The sequence below is a fragment of the Fringilla coelebs genome, assembly GCF_963513975.1.
Source record: "Fringilla coelebs genome assembly, chromosome: 7".
In the NCBI taxonomy this organism is placed as follows: Eukaryota; Metazoa; Chordata; class Aves; order Passeriformes; family Fringillidae; genus Fringilla; species Fringilla coelebs.
This window is the reverse complement of record NC_140035.1, coordinates 22,626,540-22,650,962: the sequence shown is the minus strand read 5'-3', so window position 1 is coordinate 22,650,962 and position 24,423 is coordinate 22,626,540. Positions and strand designations below refer to the sequence as shown.

The 24,423-nt window shown below is 37.2% G+C and overlaps 1 protein-coding gene across 3 annotated transcripts in view; it reads right to left on the bottom strand.

Moving 5' to 3' along the window:
- Nucleotides 1-6,591: 6,591 nt before the first annotated feature.
- The window catches only part of OSBPL6 (oxysterol binding protein like 6), a 95,008-nt gene continuing 77,176 nt past the window's right edge, over nucleotides 6,592-24,423 (bottom strand). For all 3 annotated transcript variants that reach the window (XM_084209605.1, XM_084209607.1, XM_084209606.1), the window contains 8 exons: nucleotides 23,614-23,751; nucleotides 23,224-23,287; nucleotides 22,576-22,654; nucleotides 21,159-21,303; nucleotides 19,893-20,037; nucleotides 18,789-18,915; nucleotides 18,123-18,245; nucleotides 6,592-17,175 (listed from right to left, as the gene is read on the bottom strand). In XM_084209605.1, coding sequence (XP_084065731.1) covers nucleotides 17,067-17,175; nucleotides 18,123-18,245; nucleotides 18,789-18,915; nucleotides 19,893-20,037; nucleotides 21,159-21,303; nucleotides 22,576-22,654; nucleotides 23,224-23,287; nucleotides 23,614-23,751 — 930 coding nt within the window. In that variant the 3' untranslated portion in view covers nucleotides 6,592-17,066. The remainder of the gene's footprint in view (nucleotides 17,176-18,122; nucleotides 18,246-18,788; nucleotides 18,916-19,892; nucleotides 20,038-21,158; nucleotides 21,304-22,575; nucleotides 22,655-23,223; nucleotides 23,288-23,613; nucleotides 23,752-24,423) is intronic.

The window sequence follows — 24,423 nt, the reverse complement described above, 5'->3', positions numbered from 1 at the left end:
TTTCTTGGCAGTTTATTGCCACTCTTTAAAAGACAAAATTTACTGTCATAGAAACAGAAAACTAGCTTCCATAGCCCTCAGCTTCCCACTAGGAGTTACTGGTGTCCTGCTGTTTGCTGGGTCCTTGCTGCAGCTGGATTCTGGTGTTTTAGCCGCACTAACAAAGCAGCCCAGGCTCGGGGAGGGCACTGGAATTACAGCTGGCTGAGCACTGGCAGCTCTGGGAGATGGTGTTGTCTTTCACAGCACTGGCATAACCTGCCTGGGGGAGCCTGGGCACTGTGCTGGCCTGAAGTGTATTGATAGAAGAATGAGGAGCAACTCAAGAATCCAAGATATAAAGCCCCAGTGTAAAAAGACAGAAAATTGTAAAGAGAAGAAAGACAGCAGAGAGCACTGTGGAGGATCTGTGAAAGAGGCAGGAGGAGCTGACCCACCCTCATGTAAACAATTACTTGATTTTCTGGTAAGATTGATGAACACAGAACTGGCTAAACCTTGCAGGTCTTCTTCCAGAGACTCCCTTTGCAGTTACAGTAGGTAAGGCATCAGCCACAGGCTTGGAAAGTTACCCTTCAGCAGCAATATTGCCCCTGGCTGCCAGGTTAACAATTGGTTCCACTGGCTTTTTTTCTGAAGTAAGGTTTTTGTGTGAAAGTATCATAGGGACTTTTTTTATAATATGAACACTTATTTAATAATTTATCATGTTTCAATACTTCCATGATATTTTTAAAGGTTCAGAGTATCAGAAAATCCAACAAAATGGCAAAAAGAGGATGGCATTACTTCAGCTATCCAAGATGAAAGGAAAGGCTGCTGGATCGTTCTGCTTACTCTAGAGGGTGCTGAAAAATCAAGTCAGGTTATACACAGACTTTGAATTGAAAGCATGGGAAAGGCTGCGATTAATTCTGGCTCTAATTCATACTACACTGTCTGAAAAACCCTGTACATATTTACTCAATCAAAACACATTAACAGAACTGAAAAGCTTTCAAAGGGAAGAAACGTCTAAGGGAAGTTTAAAATGAAAATTGCCTGTTGATCCTTGGTTTAGATTAATCCTGTATATATATGTTTGACAGGATACTATTTTTCTACAAATTGTTAAGACCAGCTGGCACTGTTTATTCAACATGCATTTGTATTTTTCTTACTCAGTATGTGGTCATAGATCATACTCAGTCTGATCTAGCTCTAATTTTGATAATGAATAGTTTCATTTGATATGTTTACGTGCTATTCCTGCTACTCTAACACCCTATAATCCATCATAAATGCTTCAGCAGATGTTTGTGCTGTCCTCATGCCACAGATCAGAGGACAGGAGTCCGAGTACAGGAACATTGCCATGATCTGAAAACATTCACCAATTTTGCACATCCAAGTGAAGAAACACAGGGTGTTTAAGGTATTTCCCTGCTCCTCCAGCTCTAGACACTTTTGTACTTGGCACACCAGGGTACTTCATGAACTTCCAGCATTTCTACAGTTCTGGCGTGCTCTCATTTTGGGCAACCCAATAACGAAAAACATTTAATTTCCAGGCGCATAAGTTAGGCCTGAGTCACCACTGGAATAAAAAAAATCTTTCCTTATCTTGCCAAATTGTGCAGATGAAAATCCTTGCTCACATTTGCTCCCTGGGGAGGATCTGGGCTGAAATGTTCCATTCCCCTCAGCAGAGAGCCATGCCAGGGCACTGACAGGCTCCCCTCTGCACAGCCCCCCAGAAGAGCAAGGGGACTTTTCCAGCCTGATTACCTTGCCCTGAAGGGAAGAGCAAGAGAGGATATTTCCTACACAAGATGAGTTCTGTTTTATCAGGGGGGGTGTTAGCCATGAAGTAGTAACACAGCAAGTATTAGCTACATGGAGTTGAGAATATTTTATGCCTAAATACTGTATTTTTTTCTCACATCATATTTATAAAAACATGGAGATTTTTTTAAGAGTAAAACCTAGAGGACAGTCCTGCTCTCTGCATGGTGTTGGACGATGCAGAAGGTTTTGTGTAGTTAAAAGATAATCCCATAATGATTTTTGGTTTAATATTAAATAGCTATCCTACATTATCCCTTGCAGGAATGTCAGTCACCTGTAATTATAGAGTGCCTAAAGGGGCATTTATAATGTGATCTAAGGTAGAGCAAACTAGAAATTTGTCCAAGGAACTGCAAATGTGGAATTATTTCTTTATTTTCAATCCAGAAATCTTAAACCACTTGTAATCTACTTGAACTGATCTGACTTTAATTTATTTCTTGTCACAGTCAACCATATCATAAGATTAGCATGATTAAGCAGTCAGTTGAAGGGAGAAAAGAAATCTTAAGTGTTAACTGATTGGATAAACTTAGTTAATGTCTCACTTGAAAGGATTAAACCCACAATCTACACCAAATTATGCTGGTAATTTGTCTAATATCTTCTTAGTGTACAAAAGGATGCCATCAGTTGCCAGATCTCCTGACAACTGAGCAGGAGTGTATCATGAACACTTGGAGTGCATTTGAACTGTGTTACGTTTACCTGCAGATCTCTGCAGAAGAACAAGTGCAAGAATTTAACATATAAAAAACAGCAAAAGAAAATGCTACAGAAAAAAATACAAAGTTCTGTAACTCTCCAGCATATGGCATGAGTATTTCCCTAGAAACACAGGATTGGAGTGATACTGACACTGTTATATTTCAGGAGGTAACAAATATAACATTTTATGGGGCAAAATATGGCTCTAATTACATAGACACTTTTTGGGTTTCTCCAACAACCTGAGTGGGTTTAACAGCACTTAACTTCTTTTTTTTTGTTATTTTTGGTTTTGGTTTTTTTGTGGGGTTTTTTTTGTTTTTTGTGGGTTGTTTGTTTTTGTTTTTGAGATGGCATTTATCTAGAAATTCTCATGTACGAGCAAAAGCAGCCAGTTTAATACCATGACTTACACAACAACTTCAGAGCTCCTGGAATACAAATTCTGGTGATTGTTTTACATGCTCTTCCACAGACTTACCTTCAGGTTCCAGACCTTTGTTCACGGACATACAGATTACTTAATCTATGTTTCATGTGTCTATCTTTAGAGGGCATTAAATATCCCAGCTTTTTTTTCTTTCTAATTGCCCCACTATGAATGGCAATATTTTCAGTAGAGAGATGGATGTGTTAACTGGGAAGCCTTTACTAAAAAAGGAATGCAAAGCAGTCCTCCAGGGACAGATACCTGAGGTAGTATGCTTGTATTTACATTTACCACCTGTGAGAAGCAGGCACATCTTTCCACTCTCAGTCTGGCAACTGACAGCATCTTTTTGCTCATTAAGAAGATACTAAACAAATGACCAGCATAACATGGAGCAAATTTTGGGTTTAATCTTTTCAACACCAGTTCAGTTTATCCTGTTAGTTAACACTTAAGATTTCTTTTCTCCCTTCATCTTCCAGCTTTCAACTGTTACATAAACATTACTGTATACAACAAAGCTACTTTCATCATGTAGCATTATTAGCTTGTGAAGACAAATCTGGAAAAAAACCAAGCCAGTGTGACCCAAAGTAAACTGTTCAATGCTTTCTTTCCTTTGAAGGATGCTGCCCAAATGGCTAAATCTCTTTTGACCAGCATCTGTCAGTAGGTGTGCCTGTGTGAGAGGACACCTCTGTAGCCTTGCCCATCCACCTGTACGAGGATGTAGAACTGCAGATTCTCTGTGCCACTACATCTGAAGAAAAGATACCAAACAAAGGATTTATCTGCTATGTTATAACTCACATGTCCATGCTAAGCTGTCTGATGGGTGCTGGTACAGTTACATCTATATAAAATTTCCCTCAATGACATCTTGTTCCTTGCTGCTTCTCCTTATGTTTTGAACTGAGCAGCAGGACTGCTTTTATTTTTGGCATTGACACTAGCTGTTCTGTGATACTGGGCAGTTAACCTCTATCTTTGAAACTTACTGCATGTGATTGTGCTACAGAGTCATTTCTCAGGGAAGGATACTGCAAGAGCTGATTATTACTATTACAAAGCACTCTTAGATCTTTGGATACAGAGTATTTATAAACAGACAAGATTAAATCAGTGTTTATAGGGCATGCAAGAATTCAGCATCCGCTCTCATAATCACCTCTGAATGTTTATTCAGCCTGTTCCTTTTCATGCTTTCAAGACAAGAATATATCTTCATCTAGTTTCCTAATTCATTTTTTTCCACACCTGTAAGGCAAAAAGTAATAGACCTGAGCAGTTTCCAGATACTAAACATTTCAACAGACAGATGACAATTTTTTTTGGCCAAAGATGAAAAGTAGCCTGATACTGTTATTCTAGGTCAGCTGATCAGCATTTACATGAAGTCAGCTCTTGAACTAGAACTGAAGAATGGATGTGCTCTTCTGCTCTTCAATATTTGACTGCTAAAAGTAATGCAAGGCCCTCAGAAATAACTTACTTAAAGAGGAACTTCAAAGACAATTAACACCTTAAATTTTATCAGTTGAAAGAAATAACCCAACATCCTTACCAGAATTTATAGTCCACCTACAGTCCAACAAGTAACCTTTTGAGAATGTTTAATTACAATTTTTTTCTCCACTGACTTGTCAAAAAACCTGCTCAAGAAGCCTAGGGTGGTTGTGAAATTTGAGCTAGTAATTAGTTTCTTTTCTTTACCAAAGGAAATGTAGTCAGACACTCGTCAGTGAGAAAAGCAACTACATATTTGGTTTTGTTTTGGAACTTATCCTTGTAACTACAAACATCATCTAATGTAGTCTCATCACAGGCAAAAAGCATCTTCACAACAGATTCATGTCGGTAACATGCATTTATGCATACCTTTTTTTTTATTATTGTTTAATATATTACTATCAATATGTGCTTGGGATATAGATCTGGGATATACAACCTAACCTGTCTCTTTATCTACTCTAAGTTAGTATATCTTAGATGTAGCTCTCAGAAATAAAAATGACAGTCTAAATAGAAGACATTTTATTTGCTGCCCTTGAGTAAAATTAGACTCACTACTCAATCAAAATAGAGTACCTTCTCAGCTAGCCCCTGGTACTCTGGGTTTGAAGGATATCTTAGTTTAATTTCTTTTAACCTGACTTAGTAATAATTACTTACCTGAAAAATAGTTGTCCATATTGAAGTGCAGTGTTTTTTTAACACTTAGACCAACTTAAATATTTAGTAAGATCATGAGGACTTGAAGAACCACGCAGCTTGATATGTTGCTGTGCAAAAATGCAATGTATCATCATATCAGAACAGATTTTTGTACCAGCAGTGGAACTTGGAACAGCTTTCTGTGGGCAACTCCTTTAGCTGAGTCAGGATGAAATCCTGTCAATAGCTTCCCACACTGTCTCACTTCACCACACCACAGTGCCTACATGTTTGTGGTTATGGAGAAGCATCACCTGTCTCCTGCCTAGATTAAATCCAAACATGTAATTTACTTCCATACCTAAAGTAATAGTTTTGATGCTAAATTAGGTGTCAGGTTGCTTGTGCTGCCTCTCAGGCCTCTGGTGCTCTATTCCCAAAGGTTTGCTACGTTGATTTTTCTACCATTTAAGTAATGACATAAAACCTTTCACACTTCACTCATGCACAGTAATTCTGCTGAGTCACAGTCACATCCAAAGCATTCAGAGATAAAGGACCAATCTCAGCTGGACAAAGGTGAAAGCAGAGCTGAGTTTCCCTCGTGGAGTGGTTGAACAGGGAAAAAGCTCCTAGTGTGCCCCTTCCCACAGAGCAGAGGTTTGGGCAAGATGTGAGCTCTGACACAAGACAGAAAGCGCTGCCCTTCATGAAGAAAAGCCTTTTCCCTTCCTTTGCAATTGCTTCCACTCAGGCAGCATTCCAGACTGTTTGAACACTTGTTCTTTTTACAATGCCAAGAAATAACAAAAACCTTAATTTCTCCTCCCAACCAAATTCTTATTTTTCATTATGCTTTCATCTTAAGGGCTGAACAGCCGACAATAACACATAATGGAAAAACTCAAAATCCCACATACTGTTATTTTTCCAAGAGGCCAGAAAGGGTGGGTGTCAAGTAATTATTTTTTTTCTTTCATTTCCATTTTTTTCTATTAGAGAACATCAGGAACAATTTTTTCTACACCCTCTCTCAAAACTTGAGAAGCATACTGCAAGCTCCCTTTAATCACAAAGAAAAAGCTGGAGTGAAAAAAAAAAGAAGAAAAGGGCTCTTATCAACTGCAATATGAAGATATAACTAGGAACTGCCAAAAAGAAAATTGCATTCTTTGAGACTGCATTTGGTAGTTCCTGACAGATGTAAAGAAACTGCATAGAGAATAACATGGGAAAAAATTTATAAAAATATTCCTGCAGTGAAAAAAGGTTAGAAAGGAAAAGCCAGCATTTATGTGCTTTTGCTACCGCTATCACCCACCTCTTCAAAATTAATCTGTAAAACATATATTAGGAATTTTATTATTAATAGTTAATTGATCTAACTAGTTACAAATAGCTTATTAAAGAACCATTGCCTCAAGTGTTTCTTGTATTAATAAACCAGAACACAGATGACAGCAGTTTAAACAGTGTACATTGAGATTTATTAGAACAAGCACTAATAGCAGCAGTGTACAGAGTGATGGAGACAATGTACTGTATGCACTGAACAATAGTAATTATACAATTGCACTTCTTCAGAGATCTATTAGAAAATGCTTTTCAGTAAACAGTTTCCCAAATCTAGCATTGTTTGGATTTGCCTCTGAGGAAAAGAAAAATACAAAAAATATGCTTTATCTTTTTTTTTTTTTTTTTTTGGTAAGGCATTAGCAACATTCATTGGCAGGCTACACAAGTCATTTGTACATGCATTATCCAATTACATTGCAACAGGTAAAAAGAGCATCATGTTTCCTCAAAAATTAGAATTGTGTGTATGTTTTGGACACAATATCCTGGAAAATCTGACTTAGCCTGAAGGAAACAGATGACATCTTTTGTTACATTTTAGAGCACAACAAAAACTACAGCATAGCCAAATTCACTTTTTATTTCCTACCAGAAGCTGTAGGACCTCCTTCAGTTGGAGTTGGTATTATGGGTATCGTGTATACCACACACATCACTGGAATAAAGTCTTTGTTATTATTTCTTGTTTACTCTTCCCCCCACTACCACCTCCCTGAATGATGTGGCCAAAAGATGCTCAACTGTAATCAATATTAACTACTGAATGAGCCTGGGTTTTATTGCATGAGAGGTAGTCAGTGTGAGGCCTCATCTGCTCTCTGGATTACTACAACAGTACGTTCAAAACCAACTTACGAGTGCAAAGACACAGAATAAGCGTTGCAGCTGCATTACATGGAAACTTAAAACTGTTTTATTACTGCCCTTTTCTGGCTAGGTTTAATCTCAGAAGTAGCCAGAGAACTCAAAACACCAAAAGAAAGCAATTCTATGTATGTGCTAAAGCCTAGACAGACAGAGAGAGGCACTTTCTCACATTCATCCTTTTCTGGGCTAAGATCAAGAGCGTGCTCTTTGGCTGCCACCCCCTGCTCCACAAATCAGAAAGATTAGACTCCTTTTTTTTTGACTGGCATACAGTACTAACAACTCCCAGCTCTGGGCTGGCACCATCCTGGGGAAAGTATAGGGAAACAGGAAGAGGGATTGCAAATATTCTTACAATTGAGCTTGCCAGAATGAGACATAATATGATGAATTGTTATTGTTTTAATGTACTGTTCTTTATTCCAAATGTCATATCTAATTGAGCTTTGCAGAGACGTGAAGTTAACTTGTTTTTAAAAACTACAAGCTCCAGAATAAGATTCCAAAATGCAAGAGAGTCAAAGGAAAGTCAAATATATTGCTCGGAGTGGCAAGCAGTCAAACCAACTGCATTTCAAACATTTTATCTTCCACAACATGGTGCACATGTTCAAAATTAAGCTTAAGGGCAACTAGTTCAATACCTAGGCTTGACTGCACATTAGGCCTCCAGCTGAAATAGATTTGGGCAGCTAGATCATCCACTCACCTGGAAGCTCACTGGGTTCAAGGGGAACGGAGTACCAACAGCAGCTCAGCCTCTGCGTGGGGGCTCATTTGGTTAAGCATGGAGGAATTAGAAATCAAGTGCTACAAAAGCTGGGCTAACCAGGTAAGTCAGTACATTGTTTTCTTAGGAACGTCACTGTGGAGTGTTTTTATTTGAACTTAAGCATCTACATCTTTTAAACTGATGTGAATGAGAACTGTTTGCAATGTTAATGCTAAGTACACATTGATGCCTGTCAGAGTCCAAGCAGATGGAGCAGGAAAAAAATCTGATGTGCATTGCTGATTAACTCCTGCAGTGAAATAAAAGTCTATAGATTTGGAATATGCAAATTATATCCTTTTTGTATTGCTCCTCAGCTCCTGATGTTTACTAATCATAAGCAATAAAATTCCTTTCCAGGCATAATCAGCTCATATTTGGAATTAGAATTAGTAAGATGTAAAGAATCGTCATGATTCTTCACCCAAACTTGTAAATAGTCAAAAACAGATGAATACATTTGCAGGAAATCAATCAAGAACAATTAACAATATTTTTTTAATGTTAAATTACTGAATGTACTACAAAGGACCAAACTTATGCTTTTAAAAATTGCTATACTATAAGTAGCTTATATAATTTTAACTACAAATATCTGCAAATTAATTTTCTATTACTTAGAGTTATTTAGAAATTATGGTACTGCTTTTTTTTCCAGTATCCAATTTTTTGTCATCTCATTATGGAAGTCCACTGCAAACTTTTGAGTACAAAATTGGGAGTGCTGCATGTGAGGTTTAATACTGAAGTACTCAAAGAACAATGCATTCTGCTACATTTGGGTAAATAGGTACATAAATGCTTCTCACTGCCTTTCTTTCCCTTAAGTAAATTTCTTCTCTTGCTTTCAAATAACAGAAAAAAATTATCTGGTGCATCTTAAAACTCAGACCCTTTCTCACAACAGTCTGTTATTTCCCTTTAAAACAGACACTATCTACCCACTACTCAAAAGTAGCACTGGCTCTGTATACTTCTAAAAAGCAACTTTTGCCTTTAAATTCATCTTTAAAACCACAAAGCAAGTTTCTCCTTGACTTTGTACCTGACATAATAGCATAATCACAGTAGAAAGACTCTGAGGATCTCCTTTTACAGGTAAGCTACCCAGAGAGGTGTACAAGGAATCAATAGGTATGGTTTGTTTTGCTTAGTTTTTTTTTCAGAATGAGCACATAGATACAGGCAATCAGCAAAGAATGCTCTTTCAGCTCTTAAGGTTCTGACATTTTGGCTTGTGAAAGAATTGGCACAGGGCAATCTACCACCTGAAAGGTTGTTACAAGCAAAGAAGCTCAGTAAGGCAGTATAAAAATAATAACTAATCTAAACCTTACCCTTCTAATGGTATTTTCAGACTATGAGCAAGGTAAAAATACTAACATTACAACATTTCATACTAATCACAGCAAAAAGTTATTCCCAATTTATAATAGCTTTGTGCAAAAGTGAGAGAAAATACGGAATTCTTTGCTGTTGAAATACTGAGAAATTATAAATCACAAGTTAATTATATGAAGAAAAGTAGAGACCCAGAGAAGAGTCTTGCTACTGGTTTCAAAAAATAAAATATACAAACAGAGCTATCATAGTAGTACAGAGCTATTATAATAATCTTTCTTGATACCACAGTAGTTTCATTTTATGATGGCTTCTCATATGCTGAATAAAGTATCCCTTTAGACAATCTAGCAGTAACAGATAAAGAACAAGTAGTTTGCTATGTAATTCTGGGGAAGAAAAATATTTCAGACATCAAACGCCGGCAACCTGACTTCTTACTTATTTTACAGTAAATAGCATAGACACAAATCCATATACAAAAAAGAATCCCACTGGAAAAGTCCACTGATATATAATTTTGCCTGAGAGTGAAATTTTAGTGGTTCACCCTAAGTGGACATTTAGCATGACATGAACACCAACTTCATGTCTGCAGAATTTCAAACACAGTTTACTTTGTAAAAATCAAACTCCACTGGATTAGTTCTTAGTGTGGAAAAAATGTTTGAAAGTAAGTAGTCTAGAAATTATTAAAAAGGAACAAGAGCAGTGCCTTTCCTCATTAGAGATAAAGCTTACTAAGGTAGAAGTTTGCATTTTTACCTGCATACCAAAACACACTCATCAGCATTTATTTTTCTGCTCAGTCAGGTCTTCTATAAGACTCAGCAGAAAAGAAAATTTATTGTGATCTCAATTTGTTATACTGTAGCTCAACTACTGAAGAATACAAGTAGCACTTATTTTAAAAACTAAATCAAACTTGTTTTCTAACCTCAAATTGGAGTGACAATTTTCAATGTCAACTTCAAGATAGGGGATAAAATAATTGTAATATATTTATTGTGATCCAATCTCAAAATATTTTATAAAATATTAAGCAAACACAAGGACAATAGAAGATATAATCTGTATTTCTTCCACATAGTTAAAGAAGCTATCCTGAATTTTCCTTTCCCTGGAAAATACTGAGGATTAACCTTGTATTCACTATGTTAATGTTACTATAATATTCCTTGTTCAGGTGACTTTAACAAAGAAAGAGAGTGTTCAGCACAGGACTACAAGACAAGAAATCTGAGTTTGCAGCTCTGACTTAACCACTGATTATTCTTGGTGGACGTGACAAAGCAACCCTTGGGACACAAGCACAATCCTAAAAAGAGGTGCAATTTCAGAACAAGAGGTTGCATGTGTAGCTACACTGACTGGCACCAGAAGCAAGTAGATCAGTGAAGAACAGTTCTGGTTGAATATTTGCCATTGTGTTCTGCTCTTGCAGAGCACATAATTTTGATTCCCAGAGAATTTACCCATTTCTGAGTTTCTGAAGGAATTTCCTCACCTCTTCCCATTTTGCATGCCTAATGTTCTGGGCCAGCAACACCATACACTAGCATAAGATATCCTCTTTCACTAATGCAGACCACTAAAAGTAGCAGTCAATATGGAAATACATTTTAGTGCTTCACAGGAGACATCTGAGTCATTGCTCCAGGAGCACCAATAAGTAGCTTTACCATAATTCAATGAATTATTCACAGGTCAGAAAGAACATATTACACACTGCTGATTATATATCCAGACTATGTAACTCTCTCTCTTGTCCAAGCTACCAAGACATCTTCAGCCAAATGCTGGCCACAGTAATTTTTTATCTATGAAAGGAGTAAAAACTTCCCTTCACCTTCAGCATTAATTCTGAGCAAATGTCTCCAATCTTCCCTTTTTTCATGCCATCATGGATCAGTGGAAAGAAAAATGGTATTAAGATAACCAGCCTAAAACGAATTCAGCAGCACTGCTGACAGTTTAATTCCTACAAGTTAGAAAACTTTCTCTTTAGTTACATCTCACACTAACAGAGCTTCTGTGACAAGTTTCACCATTCTGCATGGTTGTCTCTCCCTCGCCTTTCTTTTCTGAGGTTTGACAAAGATGGCAAGGAAAGTTAAAAAAAAATTAAAAATTAGAGATGGTGAGTTTGTAGTACCACAAAATTTGACAAAATAGGAGGCTGGTATATAAAACACAAGTACGTCAATATTACTTTTTAAACTTGCAAGAAACTGTATTAAAATCTTTTTATAAAGATTAAACTTTTCAGTTTAATGAAAGAATTACATTGTTTCTACTAAAGCAAATGAATAAAGGTTTTACATACCCTAGTTTAAGAGTAAATAATGTATTTGCTTTTGTAAGTAGATTCCTACAATATATAATACAAAAATAAGATAAATTGCTGTAAATGTGCAATTTCTCCGACCTTACTCAGATTTGCAGCATTCTCCTGGGTGCCAGTTACTGTTGTAATGGAGCTTATGGAGATACTCTCACCAGGAATAATTATACCTTTATTAACACAGTCTAGATTCTTCCATTAAAAAAAAAAAAAAGGAAAAAAAACCCCACACTTTCTTCACAAAAATACTGACTGGTATCCAAATTACCATAAAAGTAACCAGGAATGCTGAAGTAGAAAATTATACTACTTTTTATACTAAATATACCTTGAAAATATCAATATATGCACTGAAGTGTAAATTTAAGTTTTACACAGTTTTGATGACTGTTACTTAATGACAGACAGAAAGAAAAAACAAGGAAGTGTTTTTCAGCCCCAGCAGCTGCCAAGGTAAGTGGGTAGGACACAGCAAATTTCCTGAGCTTTCTCATGGGTCTGTGTATAACACAAGGTTACCAGTGAGGCCATTCCAGTGTTTCTGATACACTTCTGTCAATATTAATCCTATTCCCCCAGGTGGGCAAAACTCTCTAGCTTAACCACTCCTATCATTTTAGCATATGAATACAAATACACTTTCAGATGGATTTAATCTGAAAACCTCTCCTTAGCTTTAATTATGCAGCTCCATTATTACTAATGGCATCTAAAAATGTTCATTCCTCAGATTACAACTGCTGCCATCACGTGCAAAATAGCTATTGTTTATTGTTGCACCAGAAAATGTCTAAAATCCAGTAAAACAAGGAGAGCACACAAACATTCCCTTTACTAGTGAGAGCAAATTTTGCAATACAGAGAATGGATATATTCAGCCCTCTTGGTTAGGGTGCAATTGCAAGTGAACCTCTCCTCCCCTCCAGGTCATTTCTAAAAATTCTGATTTTTTGAGGAGAAGCTCAGTGTAAGACTGGAATTGTGCTGGGCTCCACTGGTGAGAGGAGAGAAAATCCCATTCCCTCCATGGGGAACAGAGGACATGGCCCAGATGCAAGGTGCTCACAGGTGCCCACGGGGGCAGGACCAGAGCTGGCTCCCAGTTTGCCTTTAGGTTTGTGTGGTTTGTTTCCATAAAGCACTGACAGTGCTCAGTAGGGAATTCAGGATAAGATCTTTCAGCACTGTGCCATGTGTACATACTGCAGTACTTGACATATGCCTGGCATGTGCTACTCACATAAAACCCTCAGGTGCCATACAGGCTAATTCAGAGTCCGAAGTTCAAAAGGAGGAAAAAAATGGGTAACATTATTTTTATGATGAAAAGACTATTATAGCAGAAATTGTTTTTCTAAAGCCAAATACAAAAAAAGTTTATTTCATGCAACTTACATTGGTCTAAAATTAGAATGGGTGCCCAGATGACTTTTTAATCACAGTGATACTTCATGAAAATCAACTCAAGTCATCTTTTCCTGTGAGATAAAAATTTCTAATATGCCAAAACTCTGCCTTCCATTTGGTAATACTAATCTAAAATAAGAATGAAGCTATTTAAATCTTTGTAAGACATTGCATTTGATAAAAATGGCTACTATTACCTTATCATATCCAAAGTACCAGAACAAAGAAGAAATTAAAGTACACTTTTAAAATGATAATAGAAAGTACAGCTCATTATTGTGAAACTACAGTATTGTGTATTTTTACACAGAAATAAGTGTTTGAGAAAACAAGGAGAAAAGCATATGTCTTTGAAGCGAAAGAACTTCTTAAATTACATTAAAAGTTTTATGTGTCAATGATTTACACTAATTTTCAACACTTACCAAGCAATTAAATCTACTGAGTTGGGTAGTGTTTTTCATGCCTTCCAAAAGGAAATTTTGTCTGGATGAATGGAGTGAGTGGGGCTGAAAACTGCTTGAATCCCAGGCTTGAGGGGCACTCAGTGACCAGTGGTTTCTGCCCTGCTGGCAGCCAGCAATGAGGACAGCCCTGCAGGGGTCAGTCCTGTGGCCAGGTCAGTCAACATCTCCCCAGTGACCTGGACAAGGACATGGTGACACCTGACAACTAGCTCACAGATGATGACATCAGAATAGGAGGATGAGATGGCATGCCAGATGGCAAAGCTTCAACTAGAAGGACACTGCTCAACTTGAGGACTGGGCCAGGAAACACTTCACAAGGTTCAATAGAAATGAGAAAGTCTGCTCCTGGAGTGGAAAAATCCTGTGTGTGGGGAAGAGGTGTCTGAGCAGCAGCCCTGCCAAAAAGCAGAGGGCATTTACACCAAGTGCCAGGCTGCAGAACAGCCAGTGGTGCACTCTCCTTGCAGCATGGGATACTCAATCCTGCACTGCCCAGGGGAGGGGAGTGCAGTGCAGAACTGAGTATCACCATGCCCTCACTCAATGCTGTGAAACATCCCAAGCTGACTAAAAATTATAATCTGGATAGAAGCCCTCATACCTATCCACGTTAGAAACAGCACAAAATATTCCATGATTCCTGCCAATTTTAGAGGAAAAATGCAATAACAGATTTTACACAGAATACAAAGAATTCTGCACTATGAGAAACTGCTTCATGGTACATCTGCTTGAACTTTTTCATTTCTGATATAGACTGCAAATACCTTGTGTTGCATCATTTTGTGTCTTTTCTACTTACTAAGTAACTAATTTAACATCCTCTTGGCTTAGAAAGTGCCTTCAATGGAAAGATTAAACATTTCATTGATTTTCTAGAATTTAGAAATGTTAGCGTTATTTTTCTTTCAATGAATGTCAAATGAACAATTGTAAAAAACAATTCAGTGACAGCATTTTTAATGTCCACCAAGTTCCAGTTTGCATTGCAAATAATGGCATTCACAGAGCACTGCCAGAATGCTGCAAAACTAACGACCTTCCCTTCTTTCTGTATTTAAATTAAAGATTTGAGGACATGCAATTCTGTCCCTCAGATGTGCTGCAGTCATACACAAATAATACTTCCTCATATCACGGTGAACTGCACACAAGGACTGGAGCAAAGGATGGGCAAATGTTTAATAGAGCAGGCTTTAAAGAAAATTACACAGAATAATTAATTGCTATTTTACACACAATGGGCCAATTTGATTCCTAGTGTAATATTGTTAAAGCAAGCAGGATGACCTGTGCCAAAAAATATTTAAAAAACCAACTTTGATATACTTTCATTTTCTTATAATAACAACTGCAGAACTAAAGAATAAATCAGACTAGGTTCAACTAGGAAAGAGAAAGATAACATTCTTTGAATAACTTAACATTTTCTTTGGAAGAAATCCCATTAATCTACACAGGGATTTTTATACCAAATTTTTATTAAAAATTCATGAGCATTCTTAATTCATAAAAAGTCTACTTAATATTTTCTGTAAGTTTTCATAGTTCTTTCTGATAACAGAACTGTGTGAAGAAATTGGAACTGATTAGCAGCTAGTAGCCCTGCTAGTTACTTTGCTATACCATCAACAGGGAGGTCTAAATTAATATTAAATGACCAAAGTAATCTCAGTTGCATGGGGACCTGACTCGGAAAAAGGAAGCAGCAGGCTGAGAGCTGGGGATGTGTAGTAATGCACTGACAACTGTCCAAGCTGCTCTGCTGGCAGATCACATACCTATCTAGTAATTCTATTTTTGGTCTCAGGACTGGAATCTTAAATAAAAAAATTGTATGTCATGTATGGGCAGAAAGGAATACAGAGTCTGTGCATGAAATCTAACCCATCACCAGAGGTGGGATGTGTAACACACGCACAAATGGAAGACTAGATCATACCATATGGAATGTAGTTCTTATCTAATAAATTACTGTTCTTTTCTTTTATTAAGATCTGCCCTCCTACTGTTCAATGTTTCAGAGATCTTGAAACAGAAAGTGCCAAGTCTTGTCCCACTTATATTAACTGAGGCTTAGTAACACATAAGAGACTTCTCTAAATCAAAAAACATAGAACCACTTTATGAAAAAATGTAAAGTATATTTTGCATAAAAACTGTTTTGGCAACACAAGCAGAAGTTGTTAGCTATAACACATGGGAGCCTCTGCCATACTCTCAAACATAATTTCAGACAAGAAAAGTGGATGGAGAAAAAACAGAGCCAGGAAAATAAACAGTGTGTGTGGCAGAAAACAGTTGCATTTACAGTACTATCCAGCTACTGGAGAGAAGCCAGAGACCTTCAAATGAAATCTTTCTGTGCTTTTAACACTGTTGCAAAGCTTCAGGGATTTCTAATTGTATAAACAGTTAGGGGAAAATGAAATTCACCAAGAGATCTATGTCCAGGCAGTACTAAATGTGATGACTGCATCTCAGCATCAGTCATTTAGAATATGAACTTTCTGACTAGCAACTCATATGCATTTACCAAAATTGAAATTCAACCAGCTAGCAGTTTCTTTTCAGTTTGATTATACAGTCAGCATCCCAAAGCTAAAGCATGTACAGTAGGTCTCATACCTCTGAAATACAGTTAGATGTTTGGTTATCTTTTGATTTCAAATAATGCAGGTCTTCCAGTATTTATATTGTGATAAAATTCTAGAGCTTTAAAAATCTGCCCTTGACACAAGCCTAAGCATAGATATTTTAAAATTACTTAATGTACATCTTCATATTTTGTTAAGGCATGAACAATGGCATATGAATGGGAACAGCTTCCAGAAAAGCATCTTTTTGACAAAGGCCAGTCCAAGCACATCACACCAAAGGACTAACCTGAAGCCAGAAATGACCCAAGTGTTGTGACCCAAGAGTTTTTAACAAAAATAGTTGAAACAAAATGGATTTTTTTCTCTTTTTCCTTTTTTTTTTTTTTTTTTAATTTAAATTGTATTACTCTTAATGTCTGTTTAAAGCACCGGTTGCAGTTTTGCGCTTACCACCTCTTCCGAGTGACTTTGGATATCTCATCTGCTTCTTGATTTCTGAATTTTCAGCGTATGAAACTTTAAAAGGTTTCTGTTTCCTTTTTTTTTTTTCTTTTTTCTTTTTTTTTTTTTTTTTTTGAGTTTTGATGGCTGCTGCAAAATTAGAAAGATCCAGAAGTGGTCAGGGGCCTGGTCTAATGCACTTCCAAAAGTCCATTATAAAGATGAATATAAATGCATATGATATGGTTTCTCCGTAGACCCACAAACCACGCTTAGCTATAAGAAACATATTGTGCATAGTTATTTTTTTTCTTCAGAGTGATATGTTTACTAGGCCTACATTCTCAGTTTACCAGAGTACAGGAATGTCTACTTTACTAAAGCCAGGATCCTTTCGCAGTTCCCAGTAGGTTTCATTGGTAACCCAGGCTTCTCTTTGATTAGCGTCAATAACTTTTCTGTAGAAAGGAAAAAAAAAAAAAGAGAGATAGATAAAATAATTTTTTACTTTAGATATTACTCTTATGCAATATAAGATATACTCTTATGCATTATAATTATAAAATCAAATTCCACACTTCTCTGCTCTAACCCGTTATTAAATCAAATTTCGTATTTCTAAAGGACATAAGAACAGTCAGAAATTTAAAAACAAATCAACCTCTACCTATATCAAAAGAGAAGACAGCCAAGACTGAAAATCTGTTGTTTGATCTGTGAGAGCAGGTCTTAGAGCCACCTAAAACCCCTTTGTTCACTACAGATTCTGATTATGTGAAGGGGATTATCCAACAGATACAGCTTACAGAATGTAAGCCTTTAAGCATTTTTTTTTTTTGTCTCTGCATTTTGCTTATATTATGCTCCATCAAGTACATTCAGTCTTTTCACTTTTGATTCCCCATGTTAGACATGAGGCTACTTGGCATGACTATTCCTTGTTTCAGGAGAATGCTTAATTAAAGAACAGCCAACAAAAACCACTTTCATTCAAAACTGAATACATTTTAAGTGTATACATACACATTTATATTTATCTTAATCTTGTAGATATAGATCTATATAGATATCTATCTATCTATCTATCTGTATGATGTTGCTGTTCAGGTCACACTGTATTACTTGTCTAGGCAATGACTTTAAAATGTCCCTCATTAAATCTTACATCCTAATATTATACTTCAGTAGGAAGGCATATATAGCTGAGGCCCATTATGAGAAAATGATCATTCAATTATCAATCTTAACTGTGTAAAAATTGCTTCAGAGAAGCAGGTGTGAGATATCTTATTATCTTTCTTAAAACTTTCATGATTCTCACTCTGTGCTGGCGGTAATTCTTGTAGTACTTCATCCAGTTACACACTGGAAAACAGAGACTTACTACTGAAATGAAAGGACTCACTTAAAAAACTTGGGTACATATTCAATGCCGTTTTCTTCCATGTACCGCCTCCGAGCTCTCTGCAGTTCCTCTATTCTTTGTTTCTCAGATGCTGCTGCTTCTATATTTCCTTCCTCCAGAAGCCTGTAGGAACAACAGCAGGCTGTACAGCAATCCCACAGTGTCTAGTCCAAGGGATTTTCCAGCACCCATCACCACAAAAGGCAAGCAGAAGCCAAGTGTGCTGCCAGTGCTGTACTTTCAGATCCAGCCCGAGATGCGACTCCCCAGCTACGTGCACCTGACCTACAGCCTAAGGCACACGCTTTGTTCAGCAGCTTCAGCATATCACAAACACTGAAGGACTATGCACTGAGAATTTGGAGGGACATAGTGATGCTTCCATCCATAGCAGAAGTGCACAGCACTTCAGAGCCCAGTTTTCAGTTTGTCGTGAGGAATATGCTCCAAGGTTGCACTACAGCTCTATGGCATCAACAAGAAGCTTTCTAATTTCCCTTAGCTGGGTTAAGCAGAAATTTGAGTGCAATACTGAGTGTCTTCTCTACTAGCAGAATCCTCCACAGCTTAATTCAGACTGCAGTGAAAATACAGACAGAATTCAAGACTCAGCCAAACTCAGCCTTGAGCCCACCAAATATTAAATGTATAAATAAGCATTCTTGCCTTTGATCTGGCCTGAACCGTGCATCTGTTGCAGGAAGAAGATCTTTCAGTAAAGGATCTAATTCATTGAGCTCAATAGCAAACCTTGTGAAGCCGTAATAACGCTCATAATTGGTTGGCATGGAGCCTGAACACATAAGACAAAGAAAAAAGCTTTTAAGCTATTACTCTAAATATGAAAGAGATTCCTTTATTTATAAACTTTAAACAGAAATATAGTTAATATATTTTACTCTTACAGTTAAAAAGCATCAAAAGCTATTCTCTAAGTGAAACAAAATTCACTAAATATTAATATCAACTGCTTATCCTGCAGAGATTGTAATTACATGTTAATAAACTCAAAGCTTTTATGATCTTCCTCCCATTTTAAATAAAAACTAATGTTTTCAAGCTTTTCAAATTAAAAACAGTTTGCTCATCCCCAGAAAGTGGGTCAATCAAATGTCTGTCTAAAACCTAACCTTAACTGATCTTTAGAGCTCATTTTGGAGCTCAGCACACGCTCACAGCCTGATTCACCATACAAGGAGTCAGAACAGACATTGCAGAGAGCAGAGTACAAAGTACGGCTCAAAATGACAAAAATAAAAAGTAGGATTTAAAATTCTAAGAACAATAATTCCTGGAAAATGCATGTATGAAAGATACAGGTGCAAAGGATGACTAATTCAACCTCAGCCCCTAAGCAAGCAGGAAGCTGAAATCAGATCCTGAAAGTCCCAGGTGTTCACCATCTCTGAAGACCAATCCTTTAGGCTAATAAAGCATTAGGACAACAAACCAAATAAACCCCTGTTTGGTGAATCCAAAAAAGTTACCCTGCTCTCTGTCAGAAGGCAGACAGGTCAGCCCAGATGCCCAATTTTCAAATCAATTTTATTGTTCTCTTGACCCCAAGGTCCCAGCACATTTGACCAGGAGTCAGACTGAGATGTAAAAGATTATGCCCTGTAAGAACATTTCCATTTACCATTATTATAAACCCATGTAAATTGTTGTTTGTCTAGACAGGGACTTACATTTCTCTAGTATTATTCTGTGTATTTAAAATGTAGGCTAAAACAGCTTCACACCTTCCACAATTTTTGACAAGCTTCTTACCTGGCCTCCATATGCATTTGGCTGAAGGTGCAACCCCACAATAGAGGCCTTCGTGCCACTTCCCAAAGAGGCGGTGAACCACCTTCCCTTCTTGATCTATCACAACGCCCTGGACCTCATTGACATTTGAATTCCAGTAGTTCACCTGCAAGTTTAACCAGAAATTACCAGCTCAGACTGCTTTTCCAACAACCCATTGTAACAAAACCCATAATGAATGTCTCTTGGCCTGTGGTGCCAACTGTCCAAATTCTCTGTTGGGACAGCTCACCTGGAACTAAGAATACCAAAATCTGAAAATCATATGGTCCTAACACTAACTGATTTATTACAGGAGAAACACTTGTGATGTGGTTTTGACATAAAAGCATTTAAATTAACTGCACATCTGGGAACTACATTCTCATTCATTAGCCCAAATCCTACACAATTCTGCATGCAAAAATGACCTTTTGCCTGTCAGAGCCAGCTAACACTCCTCTTCCTACATGAGGAGGTATTGGATATACCTGTATATGAATCCTTTCATGGGTGCTGAACACTACTGTATGCAGCAGGGAAGACATTCAGCCAGTATTACATGTTGTTTCTGTTTGTTTCTCTTCTCTGTTTTGCTTTTCTTAGACACATCTAGCTCTTACACCTTCATCCAAGAGCCAGCTGCCCACTCTCAGATTATTCAACAAAACACAACTTTCAAATTTATGTTGACATCCCATTGTTAACACTAAAATGGTATCGATGTCTTTTGTTGCAATGTGAAGACAAATTTATTTTTAGGGAAAACACTTGCTAGTAAGGTAGCTATATAAACTTCTATTTTTATATATGGTCCTTGCCTGGATATTAAAATACTATGAACCAAAGCAGCAATACAGAATGTAAAGAGATAAAATATTGACCAACAAATTCTAGTAGAAGGAGAAGCAAAATAGCATGGTAGTGTACAGTGATTTTGTGTTTTCATTGTGTTAATATAAAAAAAAAATAATTTGACATTTCATTTTTAATCAAAACCCAGCAACAGTACAGCCCACAGCTATACAGCAATGGAACACACTGATATCAAATGTTCAGAGGAACAGAATCATACTAATTGACACAGCATTCTCATTTGACAATTTACATTTTATGAATACTGATAAAAGGAATAAAAATGTGGAATATGGACTTCAGGAATTGTGAAGAAACAGCTTGATGTATCCTTATTATGTCATATTACACAGTTATATGAATATAAGATATATATTAACATCCATATGTTACCTTGACAAAAGTGAGTTTACAAATACAAACACTGCTTTTTGTGTTTCTGATAGTTATCTCTCCGTAGTGCTCTATCCATCTCCTTCCACTGAGAATATTATGTATGCAAGTAGTGACTTTGTTCCAGACATAGTAATCTCCATACCTAAGAACAGATTAAGAAGTAGTTGGTAACATCTATTCATCATGATCACTACTGACAAAAAAGTAAAACATTGCTCCTTTATTGTAAAAACAAACCACATTGCCCAAAAACACCCACACAGATGACAAAGTCCTGTATCTGGTCACATCACTAATCCTTAGAGAAACTCACCTAAGCTCCAAGGCACAGAACTACAGAAAGGACCCCAAATAAACACATTATGAGGCACTGAAGCCCCGCATGGCCTATTCACTGTCCTCAGAGCATGAAGTGCTTTGGCCACAATTCCCATAGGGGCAGGACACTGACCCAAAGATCAGCACAAGGCTGAATTGAGACTATAAGCAGAAAATGCAATTAAACCACAAATAGAACAAAATAAACATGAAAATCATACTACAAGTGTGGGAAATTCTGACAGGAGATCAAGGAAAGGAAGTAGGAAGCCAGGAGAACACTGGCACATGATCCCTTTGCCTTTGTAACAACTATCCAGTCAGAGCATCTCAAATATCAAACAAGAGAATAAAACCAGAGAATTATGTAATGCAAAGCACATTCTCCTTCAGAGTTTAGGGGAAGGCATGAAGACAGAAGACAAAGATGCTCCAGAGTGCATTTGCTTAAATTTTATGAGATGGATAAAGAGGTGAAGTGATGCTATACTGGTAGAGGCAGAAAGAAAGTCTGACTGCATTGTACAGGAGCAAGAACACCCCTACAAAACCAGAAGACACGTTTAAAGTACCCACTCCTTGCATATTCTTAGGATTTACAAGCTGCAACTAGTCTCACTGGTAGTGAAGCTACTGCTTCTCACTACTCTGCCAACATCTCCATACAAGTATGGAGAATATACTTTGGTTTATCCACATTTTGAAACAAGACCTTTCATGATCTTGTTGTTCTGAGAGAACACTCAGTGGCATTGAGAGCCTTAGGACAGCACCAGCTGCTGACAGACCTGCACTGCAGCCTTGTTCTGAACAGCTCATCACTGCTGTACACATAAAACACGGCTTCTCTCTCCCAAAACATTTCTATCCCCCTCTCTCTATCACTTTCTAGACTGTAAATTTTCCCTCCAAAACCAAAAATGGATCCTCAGGCTCAAAAATGTTGCAGTAGCCCCACCTGAACACTAAGGAGAGATGAGCTGGGCACCAACTCTCACCAGCACAATCCACATCATGTCTGCTTACCCCAACCCATTCACAAGGCAGCACAGACTGGAGTGCACCAAAGGTTGAAAACAAGAGGAGAGTAGCTTACTTTGGAAGAGTCACATTCAAGGTTCCAACAGGCAGAATTTCCATTGATTTCCCCCAGAATTTGTTTTTCCACCTGATATCTGAATATAACAGTGAAATACTTAAAACACTGAAACGACCAAGGTCTCCCCCTTGCACTGATCTGTGTGGCACCAGACCATCTGTGCTGGACTACCCAATTCAAAACAGGGCAGTAGATAGTATGAATTTGCCATGAAAATACTAAAGAAAAAAATACTAGAAATTTACATTAGGTCACAAAAACTAAATGTAAGTTTAATTAAGAATTGTGTCTGTGCTGCATGATTGTTAAATGTCTTGTGCAAACATTCAATACAAATTGAAGGCATACACCAGTAGGTACAAGGAAAGAAAGAGTAATTTTTTCAACTGTAAAAAGAACTGCTGGTGTTTGTAAGAAACTTTTAAATGGGAGAGTATAAACAGGCTGCAAGCGAAGGGGAAGCTGTAACATGTTTGCTCACTGCTAATGAGAATTTGGAGTAAAATAGATCATCAGTTTATAATATGTCACTTCAAAATAATAATTATAGAAATTCTGATTAAGTTCCAAATGCAAAGCTCAGCTTTCACAAAGTTTTTACTTTACAATAAAAAAAGAGTTATGCTTTTGAAATAAAAAGTATACCTTGCCAAAACACAAAGTTTTTCGATTCACAGTGACAGGCCGAAATGGGAGGATGGTGGCTAACCTGAAACACAGTTTGGTTGAGTCAAAAACATTTAATTTTCATTCCTAAGACAGTACAATTGTTATTGCAATATGAAAATACTAAATAGCTCATGTTGCTATACAGATACAACAGATACAACTTAAGTGGTTGTACTTAAAACAGTTCCTCGTGATTACTATAAACATGTATTCCTTTTAGCCTTTAATGAAGTCCACTCATATTAACAATATTTATTTACTTCTAAGAAAGCAAAGCAAAGTAGAAAGAAAAATGGGATTATATATAAAATGAAGAACAAAAAAGATAAATCTAAACAGGAGTGTCTATCTAGAAACAAGGTTTACCTGCTCTGAGAAAAATCGAAATCCTTTGTCTTCTCTAATACATTCATAAGTTTCTCCAAGCACTGGGTTAAATGGCTTGCTTCCTGCTCTGAAGTATGTAGAGGCATAGCCTGATGCTGCAAAGGCAGCTATGAGAACCTGTAAAAATACAGACCAGAACATGAGAATAGGCAGACACTTGTGTATGTGCCACCACTGTGTGGTACCACACAACTCATTCTGCTCAGAGTGACAGCTGGGATAATGAAGCATGCCTGAGAGTGAAACCATGCATCCCAGCCAGAACCAGTGTAAACTTTATTTCTTCTGTTGACATAATTTCTTTTTCTTCATGGCCTCTTTCAGTCTTTCAACAGTCCCTTAAAATGGCAACCTGCACGACACAGTTTTTTTGCCTTTGACCAGGCTTATAATTAGTGACCTGAAACAGACCCAGCTCTAGTCCCTCTTCCCGTGAATATATACTATTTAATAAATTCTAATTACAAGATCACATACCATTTTCCTATGGGAACTACTTTATTTAGTACCAAACATAAACAGCTCCCACTTAGGATATTCTTAGCATAGAGTTATCTCCAAATCTTCCACACATATGCAGCCTTAACAGCTAGCCCCCTTGTCTATATGTAAAACCACAATTTAATCATCTCTAAGCCAGGCCTGACTGGAGCAATAAGTGAAGTGGTATGCCATGGTTATTTAGTTTACAAGACCCCATTTTCAGAGTTTAAAAAAAATCACATCAGCCAGCCAGAAGCCCAAACAGAACTTCAGAAAAACAATAAAGGGATAAAAACAAGTCAGCTA